Source organism: Mirounga leonina, unplaced genomic scaffold (genome assembly GCF_011800145.1).
Source record: "Mirounga leonina isolate KUSES-001 unplaced genomic scaffold, KU_Mleo_1.0 Mir_101664, whole genome shotgun sequence".
NCBI classification, from domain to species: Eukaryota; Metazoa; Chordata; class Mammalia; order Carnivora; family Phocidae; genus Mirounga; species Mirounga leonina.
The window spans coordinates 4,656,322-4,669,295 of record NW_023270175.1 but is presented as its reverse complement, the minus strand read 5'-3'; the positions used below and the strand labels follow the sequence as shown (position 1 = coordinate 4,669,295).

General features: G+C 38.7%; 1 protein-coding gene across 1 annotated transcript in view; it reads right to left on the bottom strand.

The window, feature by feature from the left end:
- The window catches only part of ALG13 (ALG13 UDP-N-acetylglucosaminyltransferase subunit), a 65,356-nt gene that overhangs the window by 19,862 nt on the left and 32,520 nt on the right, over window positions 1–12,974 (bottom strand). Inside the window, 12 exon segments of the mRNA XM_035007334.1 lie at window positions 1,506–1,586; window positions 1,913–1,968; window positions 2,071–2,103; window positions 4,541–4,661; window positions 5,005–5,161; window positions 5,353–5,466; window positions 6,310–6,556; window positions 7,297–7,424; window positions 8,463–8,563; window positions 8,920–8,984; window positions 10,821–10,929; window positions 11,913–11,988. Of these exon segments, the coding sequence (XP_034863225.1) occupies window positions 1,506–1,586; window positions 1,913–1,968; window positions 2,071–2,103; window positions 4,541–4,661; window positions 5,005–5,161; window positions 5,353–5,466; window positions 6,310–6,556; window positions 7,297–7,424; window positions 8,463–8,563; window positions 8,920–8,984; window positions 10,821–10,929; window positions 11,913–11,988 (1,288 nt within the window).

Here is a 12,974-nt window from a genome sequence, read left to right as displayed (position 1 = left end):
GGTCCCCCGAGTGACTATGATGAACAAAAGCCTGCTACCAACCTACACTAGACATAGAACATGAGCAAGAACAACTGTCCTGTGTTAAGCTGCTAAGATTTGGGGTGGGGGGTGTTACTGCAGCATAACTTAGCTTGACTGAAACAGTAATTTGGTAATTAGAAGTAGGGTACGGTGCTACTGTAACAAAAACCTAACTTGAAAAGGAGAGAATGAACTTTTGTCTCTTAGGGGAGGTTTGGAAAACAGTGTTAATTTTGTGTTTTGATTACTGTTGGCAGAGTTTAGCAACATTTTTTAAGATAGATGTGTACAGGAAAGGAGTTTGTAGGTAGGAATGAAAGGGAATAGAGAATCCTTGAATACAGGGACTTACGGGGTTGAAGATGCAATTGCTTCAAACCAAAATTGTAAAATATAAAACTGATAAATACTTTGGACAACAAAAAGCAGTTAAAACTTGGGTTTGAAGCAAAAATCAAATTGTTAAAATCTGATTGCATTAAGATATTTCAAAGCAAGAGTCCAACTAAGAATGCAACACCCACTGAATCCTTGCAATTGGACAAAATGGCTCATGGAAAAGCCTCCAAAAGTATGGCTCCTCCACCCCTGATAAGGTCAAGGTACTTGCAATCAGAGAGACACAGGGATAAGAAAGCAAATTATAGCAAATCTAAGTAGTATATCTATTAAAAAAAAAGAATTGTCAGTATGGCTACTGGCATATGAAACCAAGAGGAATCACAGAGAGAAGAAGAATAAATTAATCACGCAGCCAAAGAAACTATGAGCAGAACTAAAACCATCCAACTGAGATAAAACAACCCCTGGGCTCCTAATTTTCTCCAACTAAGAAGCAGGCTGAGAAAGCTGCTCAGCTGCCAAGAAGGATTATTCCCCAAAGCCTACTTCAAATATGGCCAAGGAACAAAGGGCCCTGGAGCAACCAAGAGCCCCAGAAACAAAATGAATCAGAGAGCCCCTCCAGGGGACAATCCCCATGCCTAGGTTGGGGGCCCTCACAATGTCTGTCCATGATGTCAGAATTGCTAAAGGTCATTAACTATTTCTCCCATTTTCCCCCCTTTCTGAATGGGAATTTTTACTGCCATTTTTCAGTCCCTGCTTCACCGTTATAAATTAGGTATGTAGCAGTTAAATAACTTTGTGTCTTTGGTTTTAGGCCTCCAGATGAAGATGAGCCACATCTGGACCCAATGCACAGAGTACTACACATTTCCCAGAAACCTTGGGCTCTGAGTTTATTACACTGAATAAGATTTTTGGATTGCGTCCCTTGAGGTGGAATCGTCTTTTGCCTGTGGGAGGGAGTATGAGTTGAATGTTGTGGTCCTTAGCACTGTTAAAATATTTCCAACTTTTTGACTTTCAGGCACGCATTAAGTTAATACTTCAATGGAACATATTCTGGCTAATGAAAAAGAAAGTGACAGGTGTCATCTCCAGGTGGAAGCTGTAAGAGCCAGGGCACCATTCACTACCTTTTGGTTCCTTCCTTGGCAACCATGAATGGAGCTTCTATCAGCCTGAGTTCCTGAGCAGAGCCCTCCTGTAGACCTCCACTGGATACGAAGCATAACCGAGAAACAAACTTTTGTTATATGAAGTAACTGAGACTTATGGCCCATTCTTACAGAAAAATCATAATAAAATCCTCTAAAAAATCATCAATGCCAATGTTTGAATTTCCTCTTGTATCAGCACATTAGAAGTATCATTAAATAGATTAATTTCAGGGTCTTAATTTCATCTACAAAATGGGAATGAAGCCCTAACTACCTCATAGGATTATTCTGATTTAAATACATTTATATGTATCTCTCTTAGAACAGTGCCCTAGTACACAGTAGGAGATATAAAGTGCTTGCCATTTTTATTAAATACCTACCAAGTTTGCTGTAGATTCAGTTGTGCTATAAACACCTGAGGTTTCATAGTCTGGTTCTAGAGAATATAGCCAAAGTAAAGTAAAAAATGAGCATTATTTTATAATTTAAAATTGTATAAACAATGATGAATGTCAGATTATATCTAGATCTCACTGACCTGAAGGATAAATATATTCTTCATGATATCTCCCTACAAAAAAAAAAGACAGAAGAAGTGTTTATGTAGGGCTTTTTAGCTCAGCAGAGCCAGATGGCCAGCACTTGCTTTTTCTCAAGGTTTATGGATATATATTCAGAACTAAAATGTATACATCCTTGAAACAAATGATTTGAACTTTCATACTAGTCAACAGATATTGAAGCCAGATATTGACTATAAACAGGACAAATTTCTCCTCTGAAAATTCCCTTGGTTCTTAAAAGTTCAGGCAGAGGTAGGGTGCCCGGGTGGCTCAGTTGGTTAAGCGACTGCCTTCGGCTCAGGTCATGATCCTGGAGTCGCAGGATCGAGTCCCGCATCGGGCTCCCTGCTCGGCAGGGAGTCTGCTTCTCCCTCTGACCCTCCCCCCTCTCATGTGCTCTCTCTCATTCTCTCTCTGTCAAATAAATAAATAAAATCTTTAAAAAAAAAAAAAAAAAAGTTCAGGCAGAGGTAAAAACCCAGTTGTATCCAATTTTTCCAGTCAAGCAGTAGAATATGGTGATTGAGTTCACTGGCTCTAGAGTTAGGGCTGTCTACATTTGAATCCTGATTAACTTATTATCACTTTAGGTGGGTTATTTAATTTTTGTGCCTCAATTTCTGCATGATAAAATAGGGTAACAGTACCCAGATCATAGGGGGTGAAAAGAACACAGCATGATATATAGTAAATGGTGTCTGTAGAGTATAACCCATATTATGCTTAGGTGGACATTAAAGGGGTATATCATGCCTCATCTGTTTCTCAGCCTGTCTTAAGTAAATAATACATTTTTTAAAATTGGTTTGTTCTCAAGAGGATGGCTCAGTGATCTAAAGTATTTTGCTGTTAAGACTATACTATACCATCGAAATGCAGAGAAAGTTAATCATCAACTGGACAGTTTTCCACCAAATAAACCCCACAGGTCAAAACTGGATTTGATTCTTAAACAAGTCACTTATCAATCACATACATGCAACCACTCCAGACAGCAGGATTTAAGTTGAGAACAAAGATTTGGTTACTTTGAATATGCCACTACAGGTGAGCAGTACATCTGAAGGTACCCACCAAGCTAAAGGGAAAAGACGAAAGGGTCATGCTGAGTAAAAGAGCAGAGAGTACACGTCCTTGAGCACATGCATGGGGACAAAGTCTTCACAGGTCATTCTTGTGCTAGATGTTTTGTCCTCATTAAATTCCTAGAAATACCTATTTTCTTCTACACATGTACACAGAAAAACATCACAAGAAAATAAAGAACTTGACTGTTAAATCAAGTCAGTGAGACTGCCTCAAACCTCCTTAATCCACCCAATTCCTCCAGAATTGTTTCAGTAGAATTGTCTGTCACTCATACATCATTTTACAGTAAAATGGTAAAAACAAGCACACCCCATGGTGAGAGGCACCACAGCAACTGTTAAGGACATACATACAGGCTTTAGTGTCAGACAAACCAAATTCAAAATTGACCTCTGCCAATCACAAAGGACCATATATTGCATGATTCCACTTATATGAAACGTCCAGAATAGGAAAATCCATTAAGATAGAAAGCAGACTTGTGGTTGCCTAAGGCTGGGGGCGGGGGGGGGGGGAATGGGGAGAAGCTGCTAACGAGTACAGGATTTCTTTTTGGGGTGATAAAAATGTTCTAAAATTGATTGTGGTGATGGTCATGCAACTCTGTGACTATATTAAAATCACTGAACAGGTGACTTTTAAACCCTTTTTAAACAGGTGAATTATACCGTATGTGGATTATATCTAAATAAAACTGTTATAAAAAAGTTAAATCTCTGCCACTTACCAAAGGGTATGACTTTGGCCATGTCATTTACCCTTTGTACCTCAATTTCCTTATAAACAAGGATACCATATTCCTTAGAGGGATGCAGTTAAGTAATATATTAAATTATAAATATAGTTCTTTAGTACAGTGGATGACCAATAGGATACAATGAACAGTAACGTTGTAAGTCAAGCAGACTTCTTTGGGCAACGAAATTATTTTCATAATAGCAGTCTCATAAAATAGTCTCATAAAATAGCAGCTAGTCACAGAAAAGCCCAAAGTAGTTCTACAAACAAACAGTCCTCACCATAACATAAATAGTGCCTTCCTAATAAGGAATGGGTATTTTCCATACCAAAATCTCACCAAATCAAAATTCACTAGAAGACCTAGTGAGAGAGCTGAAAGTAAACTGTGACAATGTGGTGGCCTATAGAAATAGAAGTCTGTCCTTCTGAGAAAGACCAAAACATCTTCAAACACCTAGCAAGCTCTGAGACAAGAACTGATAACTCGTTCAAAATGAGCTACCAGAACAGTGTGAGATCCCCTGAAACCAAAACTTTAAATCTACTTCAGAGCCCTGATGTGTTAATGCCACAAGAATCATCTTTTAAAGAAACATTTAACTGTAACTGACTCACCATTGTCACTCTGGCCACTGCCCTCCTCTGAATGCAAAGTCTGTTTGCCCGAGCTACGTCCTCGCCTTGCAACACAGTATCTCGAAGCAGCAGGAACCATTGTAGAGGGCCCTCCACGATTCTGTACCAAAGACACACACATAGACATGCAGTCCAGGAAATAAAGCTATAAATATATCTTAATGGACTTTAGAATCAAAAAACATGAGAAAATGATCAAGAAAACAAAATATTAGCCCATACTATGTAAGGCAAAATTATTGGTCCACCTCTACCCCTTTTCTCTAATAGCTTTAAAAAGTTCTCCTCTCCCATATTTTAAAAACTCTAAGATAAAAATTCATGTTTTCCAGAAGTGCTTTATTTGGTGGTTTGTCAAAACCTAAAATCTATCCACACTGCCTTTAAAGAAAAAAAAGAGAGAAAGTAAACAGCTTTTTTGAATAAATCTTTGACCTACTTACAGGTAAAGTTGGATAAGCAGTCTCATCCCCTTCTTCAACTTCAAAAAAGGTAATGGTTTCTTCCAAGCCCCTGGGCATCTGTCCACTCTCGGGGGCAAAGCTATACTGGCACTCCTTATTCATACAATGCATCTGGCGGTGACTACGTCTAAAGGAACTTAAGTATTAAGTAGTTCAGAGAAAAGGGGAAAAAATGATAAAATTTGGTGGTAACATTTCTAATTTCTAAATAACAGTTCAAACATCTCAGTGTTGACACTTCTAAAAAATTTAATCCATGTATTTGTTGTTCAGCAATGAAGCCAAACGTACCCATTTTCTGATTTTCAACATTTAAAATTCACTTACCGAGATCTATAGGAGAAGTTATCATAGCTCTGGCAACATCTTTTACCTGGGCCAGGGTAAAAACCAACTTTAGGGCCCTCCATGTTATGCCTGTTTATAAAGCGAGATGAATCCCTAAGAATGAAGAGAAAGGAAAACAAAACTCTTTATTCACTAGTGCTTGAGTCGTCAATCTTTATACTTAAACAGAATTAACACATCTTTCTAAAATTGTCCTAATGGGGTGCCTGGGTGGCTCAGTTGTTAAGCATCTGCCTTCGGCTCAGGTCATGATCCCAGGGTCCTCAGATCGAGCCCTGCATCGGGCTCCCTGCTCTGCGGGAAGCCTGCTTCTCCCTCTCCCACACCCCCTGTGTTCCCTCTCTCGCTGTCTCTGTCAAACAAATAAATAAATAAAATCTTTAAAAAAAATAAAATTGTCCTAATAGAAAGAGCTGTGTTCTCCTCACTACTGGCATTAGGTCTATCCATTATTAATGGATACAGAGCCAAATACATGGCACTCAACTTGATAGCCCTAGCATGTCTTCAACCATTCCATATTTCCTTGTAGACAGTGAGAATACAATTTCCCAATAAATTCATTTGACAAAAATTTAAGTATACATCAGTTACATCCTCTATGCCGACATTACAAAAGGGAGCTAAACTGCTAAGACATTTCTAAATTCTACTGTAATTCTGTCCAGGAATTATTGACAATACATAAATAGAGGGGCACCTGGGTGGCTCAGTCAGTTGAGCTTCTGCCTTTGGCTCGGGTCATGATCCCAGGGTCCTGGGATGGAGCCCTGCATCAGGCTCCCTGCTCAGCGGGGAGCCTGCTTCTCCCTCTCCTCCCTGCTCATGCTCTATCTCTGTCTCTCCCTCTCAAATAAATTTTAAAAAATCTTAAAAAAAAAAAAAACAATACGTAAACAGAGATGTACATTATCTTGAAAGTCAGTTAAGCCTTACCTGGGCATCCCATATCCCCGACCTTGTCTCTGAGATGCATGTTGAGGATGAAAATGTTCATTAGACATAATACTGCCAGCTGTCGGTGGGTAGTGCATTGGAGGGTCATGCCCATAATGCATACTGTGCTGAAGCCTGGGAGGGAGGAGGGCATCTCCCCTGCTGTAAGCCATAGTCATATAAACCTCTTTTCCTCTAACTTTTTTGAACATCTTCTTCCGTTGTTTCATGTCCATCTCTGACATAGCTTCCAGGCAAACAAAGAAGCAGCCAAATAAGCTTCATAACCAAAGCAAAAGATCCAGTCCTCCCCTCCCCAAATGTGTAGAACTTTTTTTTTAAGGGAACAAACTAAATAAATACAGGGAGAGAACGTCTGTATTCTTTAAGGATGTACTAGATCTTCCATTTGGAAGGGCAAAACCAGCAGGTAATTTCCGTATCAATGGACATCTCAGAACTATCTTTAATACAGGTGGCTCTGATCATCAAAACATAGTCGGCCAGTCACCTACATTACCTATTTTCCAAGAAATTATGCCTATTAATGTCACTGGCTGCTTCTATGAGGTGTTTTCCTAGTTCCTTGAGAAATCTATTCCCTTAAAGTTTTAGAGTCTAAAATCCACTCCAGCTTAAGTTTATACGAAGTCCTGTAGAACAGTGGTTCTCAACCACAGGCAATTTTGCCCCTCCCCACCTTGAGGCACATTTGGCAATGTCTGGAGACATTTCTGGTTGTTGCAACTATGGGGAAGGATGCTACTGGCATAGTGAATAGAGGCCAGGGATGCTAATCAACCTACAATGCACAGAATGCACAGGACAGCTGCCCACAACAAAGTTACTATCCATCCCAAAATGTCAGTAACGCCTAAGTTGAAAAACTCTACCAGAGAACAAGACTTATCTATGTTGTCTTTTTTTTTCTTTTTAAAGATATAAGTACAAGAAGGGGGCTATAATAAAAACCTTCAGCATACAAACCCATTTCTGGGACATAGCCCCCAGAAGTTTTCTGGTAACCTCTTCCTTTCCGACTGGGCATAGCATTCCAGGCAGGAACAGGTGTGACTTGGGTAACTGGTTTTAAGTTAGCCAGCGGAACCACATGCCTTAAAGTTAAAGACACCACCATAAGCCACTGCAAGACTTAATTCTCACTGGATATATATATACCCTCACCCATCCCGCTTCATTTTCAAGTGTATTCTACTTAAACTTGTTGACACTAGCTACCCTATTGAGGTTTTCTTTTTAGGTTAGAAAACCTAAGAGTAGTTTGTACAGTTTTACAGCTATTTGTAGCACATATCACATTCCAGAGGAAATACTGTGATAGAGTAGTCTACAAATATTTGTTGCCTTTCCTTGGAAGAGGATTGTATTTTCCCACCCAACTGACTTCTGGCTCAGCTATGTAATCCACTTTGGCCAATAAAACGTGGGCAGATGCTTTAAGAACCAGCACATGGTTGATCATGTTCATTTCTTCCCTGTGATCATGGAAGACTGTCTAGATAAAGCCTTTGTTGGCCTGGGTCTCCCCTTCGCTGATGCACTATAAAATGCTAAATGAGCAAGAAATGAACTTTATTGTTTTAAGCTACTGAGATTTTTTTGGTTATTATAAGGGCAGCATAAGCAAGTTTAATGGTTCTTCAAGTGGACCAACAGCATCAATATCACCTGGAACCTTGTCAGACGTTCAAATTCTTGGGCCCTCCCACAGACATACTGAAATCAGAAACTCTGGGGATGGAACTCATCGATCTGTTTTAACAAGCTCTCTAGGTAATTCTGGGGCAGGTTAAAGTTTGAGAATGACTAGACTAGCTTATCTTAGTATAGGCAGAGGCTCAGTCAGCAAACTAGCTTTCCATTAGTATGAACAGTTTTATACCAGAATTCTGTTGTATTTAATATTTCTAGTAAACTGGCTAGGGCCTAGGGATTTGGAAACTATTCATATACAGGTGTATTGAGATTTCATTCTTCAGCATGTGCTTTTAACAATCTGAGGTAAGTCATCTTAAGCTGGTACCAGATGTAACTGGATTTCTTACTATCATCTGGTAATTCTCAATTTAATATTACAAAAAGGCATCAAGAGCCAAAGATTTTAGTAATTTAACAAACCATCGTATTCTTACTTTTCTGCCAATTCTTCAATGAAGACTGTTACTGAATTGTTCTCATTTCCAACTTCCTGAATATGAGCATTATAGTATCTTCCACCTGATTCCAAGCGAACCTGAAAGAGGATAGGAGACACTAAAAATACATCCAATCTCCAATCTACTGACAGATATATCTTCTGCCAAACAAAAGTACAACTTCTCCCCAAACAGATTTCAGTATCTACTTATTAAAGCGGTTGATAATCACTGCCATCCAGTCTGATTTAATAGAGGTGGCACATGCTGGAAGATCCTTACATTTTTTTTTGAAAGATCCTTACATCTTCTTACATAAGTTTGTAATTAAAATTTAACGAACATTAGAACTTTTTTAGCATTTTGTAAATGAGCCTTGTTGAACTTATATTAATGACTAAAACCACAACCTTGGAGAAACAAATGACTGAGTTTTTAAAAGATTAAAACTAACCTGACACTTGTCTCCCAAATAGTAATGTCTCCCAGCATACTCCATGTAATCAGATTTTTGAAGTTCTATTAAAAGAAAATGAAGATTCAAGCTCATCCGAACTGGTTCCTTTCCCATTTTACATCATTTAATTTTCTAATTTACTTTTACCAGTGTTTTTGACAATGCTACTACTATAAGGTAAAATCGGGGGGGGGGGGGTCCTAAAGGGTCATTCTCTTACTCTTGATATTCATTTCTATAGTCAATTAAGGAGATACCAAAATAGTTTTGTGCTAAAGAACATAGATAGGTGGAAATTGGGAGGTTGTAATCTTAGTTGGTCAAACACCAGTAAGGTACAATTTGAAGTAACACACCTCGATTAAAAAAAAAAAGAAAAAACAAAAACAAAAAAAAACACTAGCTTCTTCAAAGTAACCTGTTATTTTTAACAACTTACTGTGTTCCACAGGGTCTTAGCCTCATTCTAGATTGTTAGATTGTTAACTATACCTAAGTTAACCAAGGTTCAAGAAGTTGAATATGAAACATTAAAGGCTACCTTGAAAGCAGAGCTTTAAGGGCTAATTTGATCAACTTCTCTTGGAAGGAGATAAACAATTACCTATTTCAAAAGTTGGCAAACTTGCTTCTTAAGGAGCCAGACAGTAAATACTTTAATCTTTGTGGGTCATAAGGACCTTGTCACAACTACTCAGCTCTGCCATAAAACTATTAATGGACAGTAAATTTGAATTTCATATAATTTTCATGTGTCACAATATACTGTTCTTTTATATTTTTTTCTGCCATTTAAAAATATAAAGACCATTTTTAGCTCACAGGGCCATACAAAAACAGCCGGCAGGCTGGATTTGGTCTGTAGGCCATAGTTTGCAGACACCTGACCTATTCATTTACCAGTGAGGGTAGTCTTAACATTTTAAATTTAAGATAAACTTATTTGCAGTTACAAGTTTCAGGTACTCTTTTTTTTTTTTTTAAGATTTTATTTATTTGACAGAGAGACATCAGCGAGGGAACACAAGCAGGGGCAGAGGGAGAGGGAGAAGCAGGCTTCCCACTGAGCAGAGAGCCCGATGCGGGGCTCAATCCCAGGACCCTGGGATCATGACCTGAGCCAAAGGCAGACGCTTAATGATTGAGCCACCCAGGCACCCCAACAAGTTTCACATACTCTTTTTTTTTTTTTAATTTTTTTTTTAAAGATTTTATTTATTTATTTGAGAGAGAGAGAGTGAGAGACAGAGCGCATGAGAGGGAGGAGGGTCAGAGGGAGAAGCAGACTCCCCGCCGAGCAGGGAGCCCGATGCGGGACTCGATCCCGGGACTCCAGGATCATGACCTGAGCCGAAGGCAGTCGCTTAACCAACTGAGCCACCCAGGTGCCCCGTTTCACGTACTCTTAAAAGTTATCTAAAAGTGATTTCCACACAATCTTTGTAAAACTGAAAGTCTTGGATAAACATCAGATTCTAAAAGATCCCTTCCCACTTCTAAACCTATTTGTTTCCTCTTCTGGATTTAAAATCATGAGAATATACCGGGCGCCTAGGCTCAGTCAGTTAAGCATCTGCCTTTGGCTCAGGTCATGATCCCAGAGTCCTGGGATCCAGCCCTACTTGAGTAGGGCTCCCTTCCCTGATCAGCGGGGAGCCTGCTTCTCCCTCTCCCTCTGCCCCCCACGCCCCCGCTGGTGTGTTCTCACTCTCTCAAATAAATAAATAAAATCTCTTAAAAAATAAAATAAAATCATGTATCAAGTAAGCTAAAAAGTACCAGGCTATTTTTTTTTTTTTTTACAACAGTACATTAAGAACATCTCATCAGAAATAATTTGCAAAATTTTTTCCCTGGATCTGTCAGGATTCAACAGTACGCCACTGATATTTCATTACCTTTTCTGCTGTCCAACCAAACATCAAATTCTACATTACGATAGATTTCTGGATCCAGGGCTTTGAGCACCTTATAGGGGAAGAGCATCTTTGATGGACTTTCTGGAGACTAAAACAAAAATAATCATGCTACAAATTCACCATCCTTAGCTTTAGTGTCCTTTGTATGAAAAAAAGAATTAAAGTTCTTTTTTTAAAGTATGTACATATGCCTCCCTTTTTTATTAAAAAAATAAATAAATGCCATAAGTTTTATTGTGTATTTTAAAAATCAGGACATTAAAGCAGCAATATGCAAATAATCTAAAAGGTTTTAGATGGCAGAAGGGAAATACTGTCTACAACTCAGGATACATCTCATATAAATCAATCCACACAGATTAAAGATTCAGTCAGGCTATTCAATAAATCTCATCTTGATAAACAGCACAGAGGTGCAACTGTTTCTGTACCCTAAAATCACCTGAAAAAAATTTGAAAATTTTATTTCATTTTGGTCAAAATCTGTTACAACTTCCAAAGAAATTACCTTGTTCTTCTGCTTTCCTAGAATTTCATCATATCTAATACTGTTACTGTTCCCAAATTACCAACACTTGGGGCATACATACATTATTATAATAGTATCTTCAGCCCTATTTAGTGAGCCTCAAACTAAAGGTCTGCTTGATTTTAGTCCTATAAAGATGGTAAAAATCGCTCCCCTTTCTCTAAACAGGATTATTACCTATTTTCTTTGAATAGGACAAGCATTATATTCTTTAATGATAAAAATAAACCTTAGCATCAGAACACTGATTACAAACTAAGTATCTACTAGATTTGTAACATTACTTTAACTTGAAAAACAGCAGTTTCTGAAAATTCTCAAGTGTTCAGAGTTTGCTTGGAAACAATCCAAACAATTCCATCAAGAATAAAAATTCAGAGAACATTAAGCACCCATTTTACATTTTCAGATTAAAACTTCCACAAAGGCAAACCTGAACTCCTCCTCCACACCATGTAACTAGAATGGACCACCTGACCTTAACTTGTTACGATGCTGCAAGCCAAGATTATGAAAATTCTTTGCCCTAGAAAATTTCAAACCTTTGCTTCTTCTGTTCCTTGATTGTACCCCTCTGGGATATTTTCAATATTGCAGCAGGCACCCAACTCTTCAGTCCTAATTGAAAAGATTTAGAACAAAGAGCTTTATATAAATGCAGTAGCTAAATTTTAAGTCTAAGGACTATACCACCACCTAGTGGTAAAGTAGCTCAGGTCTAAAAATGAGGCAAATACTTTTTTACCCCAACATTTACATTTATGCTTCCTTTTTCTAAGTATGTGCTACAATATACTTAGCAGATTATCTCCTAAATTTCATACCTCCATCTCTTAAAATGGCCCTACGATCCTTGCCTCCTGGTGTGCACATCCATGTATGATTCCCCGATCTCAAGTTTGCTTCTAACCAACAGATAGGATGTGTTATTATAATGCATAAGAATGTAGTGCCTGTATTGCTGACCTCTCTCTTGCTGACTATAAGGAAGCAAGCAATCATATTTCACCAAGCCCATGTGGAAAGGAGCTGAGGGTTACCGCTGGCTGACAGCCACCAAAAAAAAAATTTTTTTTTTTTTTTTCAGTCCTACAGCTGCAAAGAACTAAATGCTGCCAAGAACTACATAAGTGGAAAAGTGGATCCTTCCTCAGTCAAAACTTGAAATAAGAACTCAGTCCTGGCCAACAACCTCATTGCAGTCCTATTGAGACCCTAAGCTGAAGACCCAGCTAAACTGTGCCCAGATTCCCAACTCATATAATTGTGAGATAAGTGTATATTAAGTTGCAAAATCTGTGGTAATACGGTCACACAGCAATAACTAACTAATACATTTTGCCTTTTTACTACTATAGTTTCCATAAAGCCTGATGTCCTTAGGACAAGTCACCAGTGAAGAATGAAGCAACTTCTACCCCTGCATTCCCAAATAAGTTTTAAAAACCACTCCTTGGGGTGCCTGGGTGACTCAGTCGTTAAGCGTCTGCCTTCGGCTCAGGTCATGGTCCCAGGGTCTTGGGATCGAGCCCCACGTCGGGCTCCCTGCTCAGCGGGAAGCCTGCTTCTCCCTCTCCCGCTCCCCCTGCTTGTGTTCCCTCACT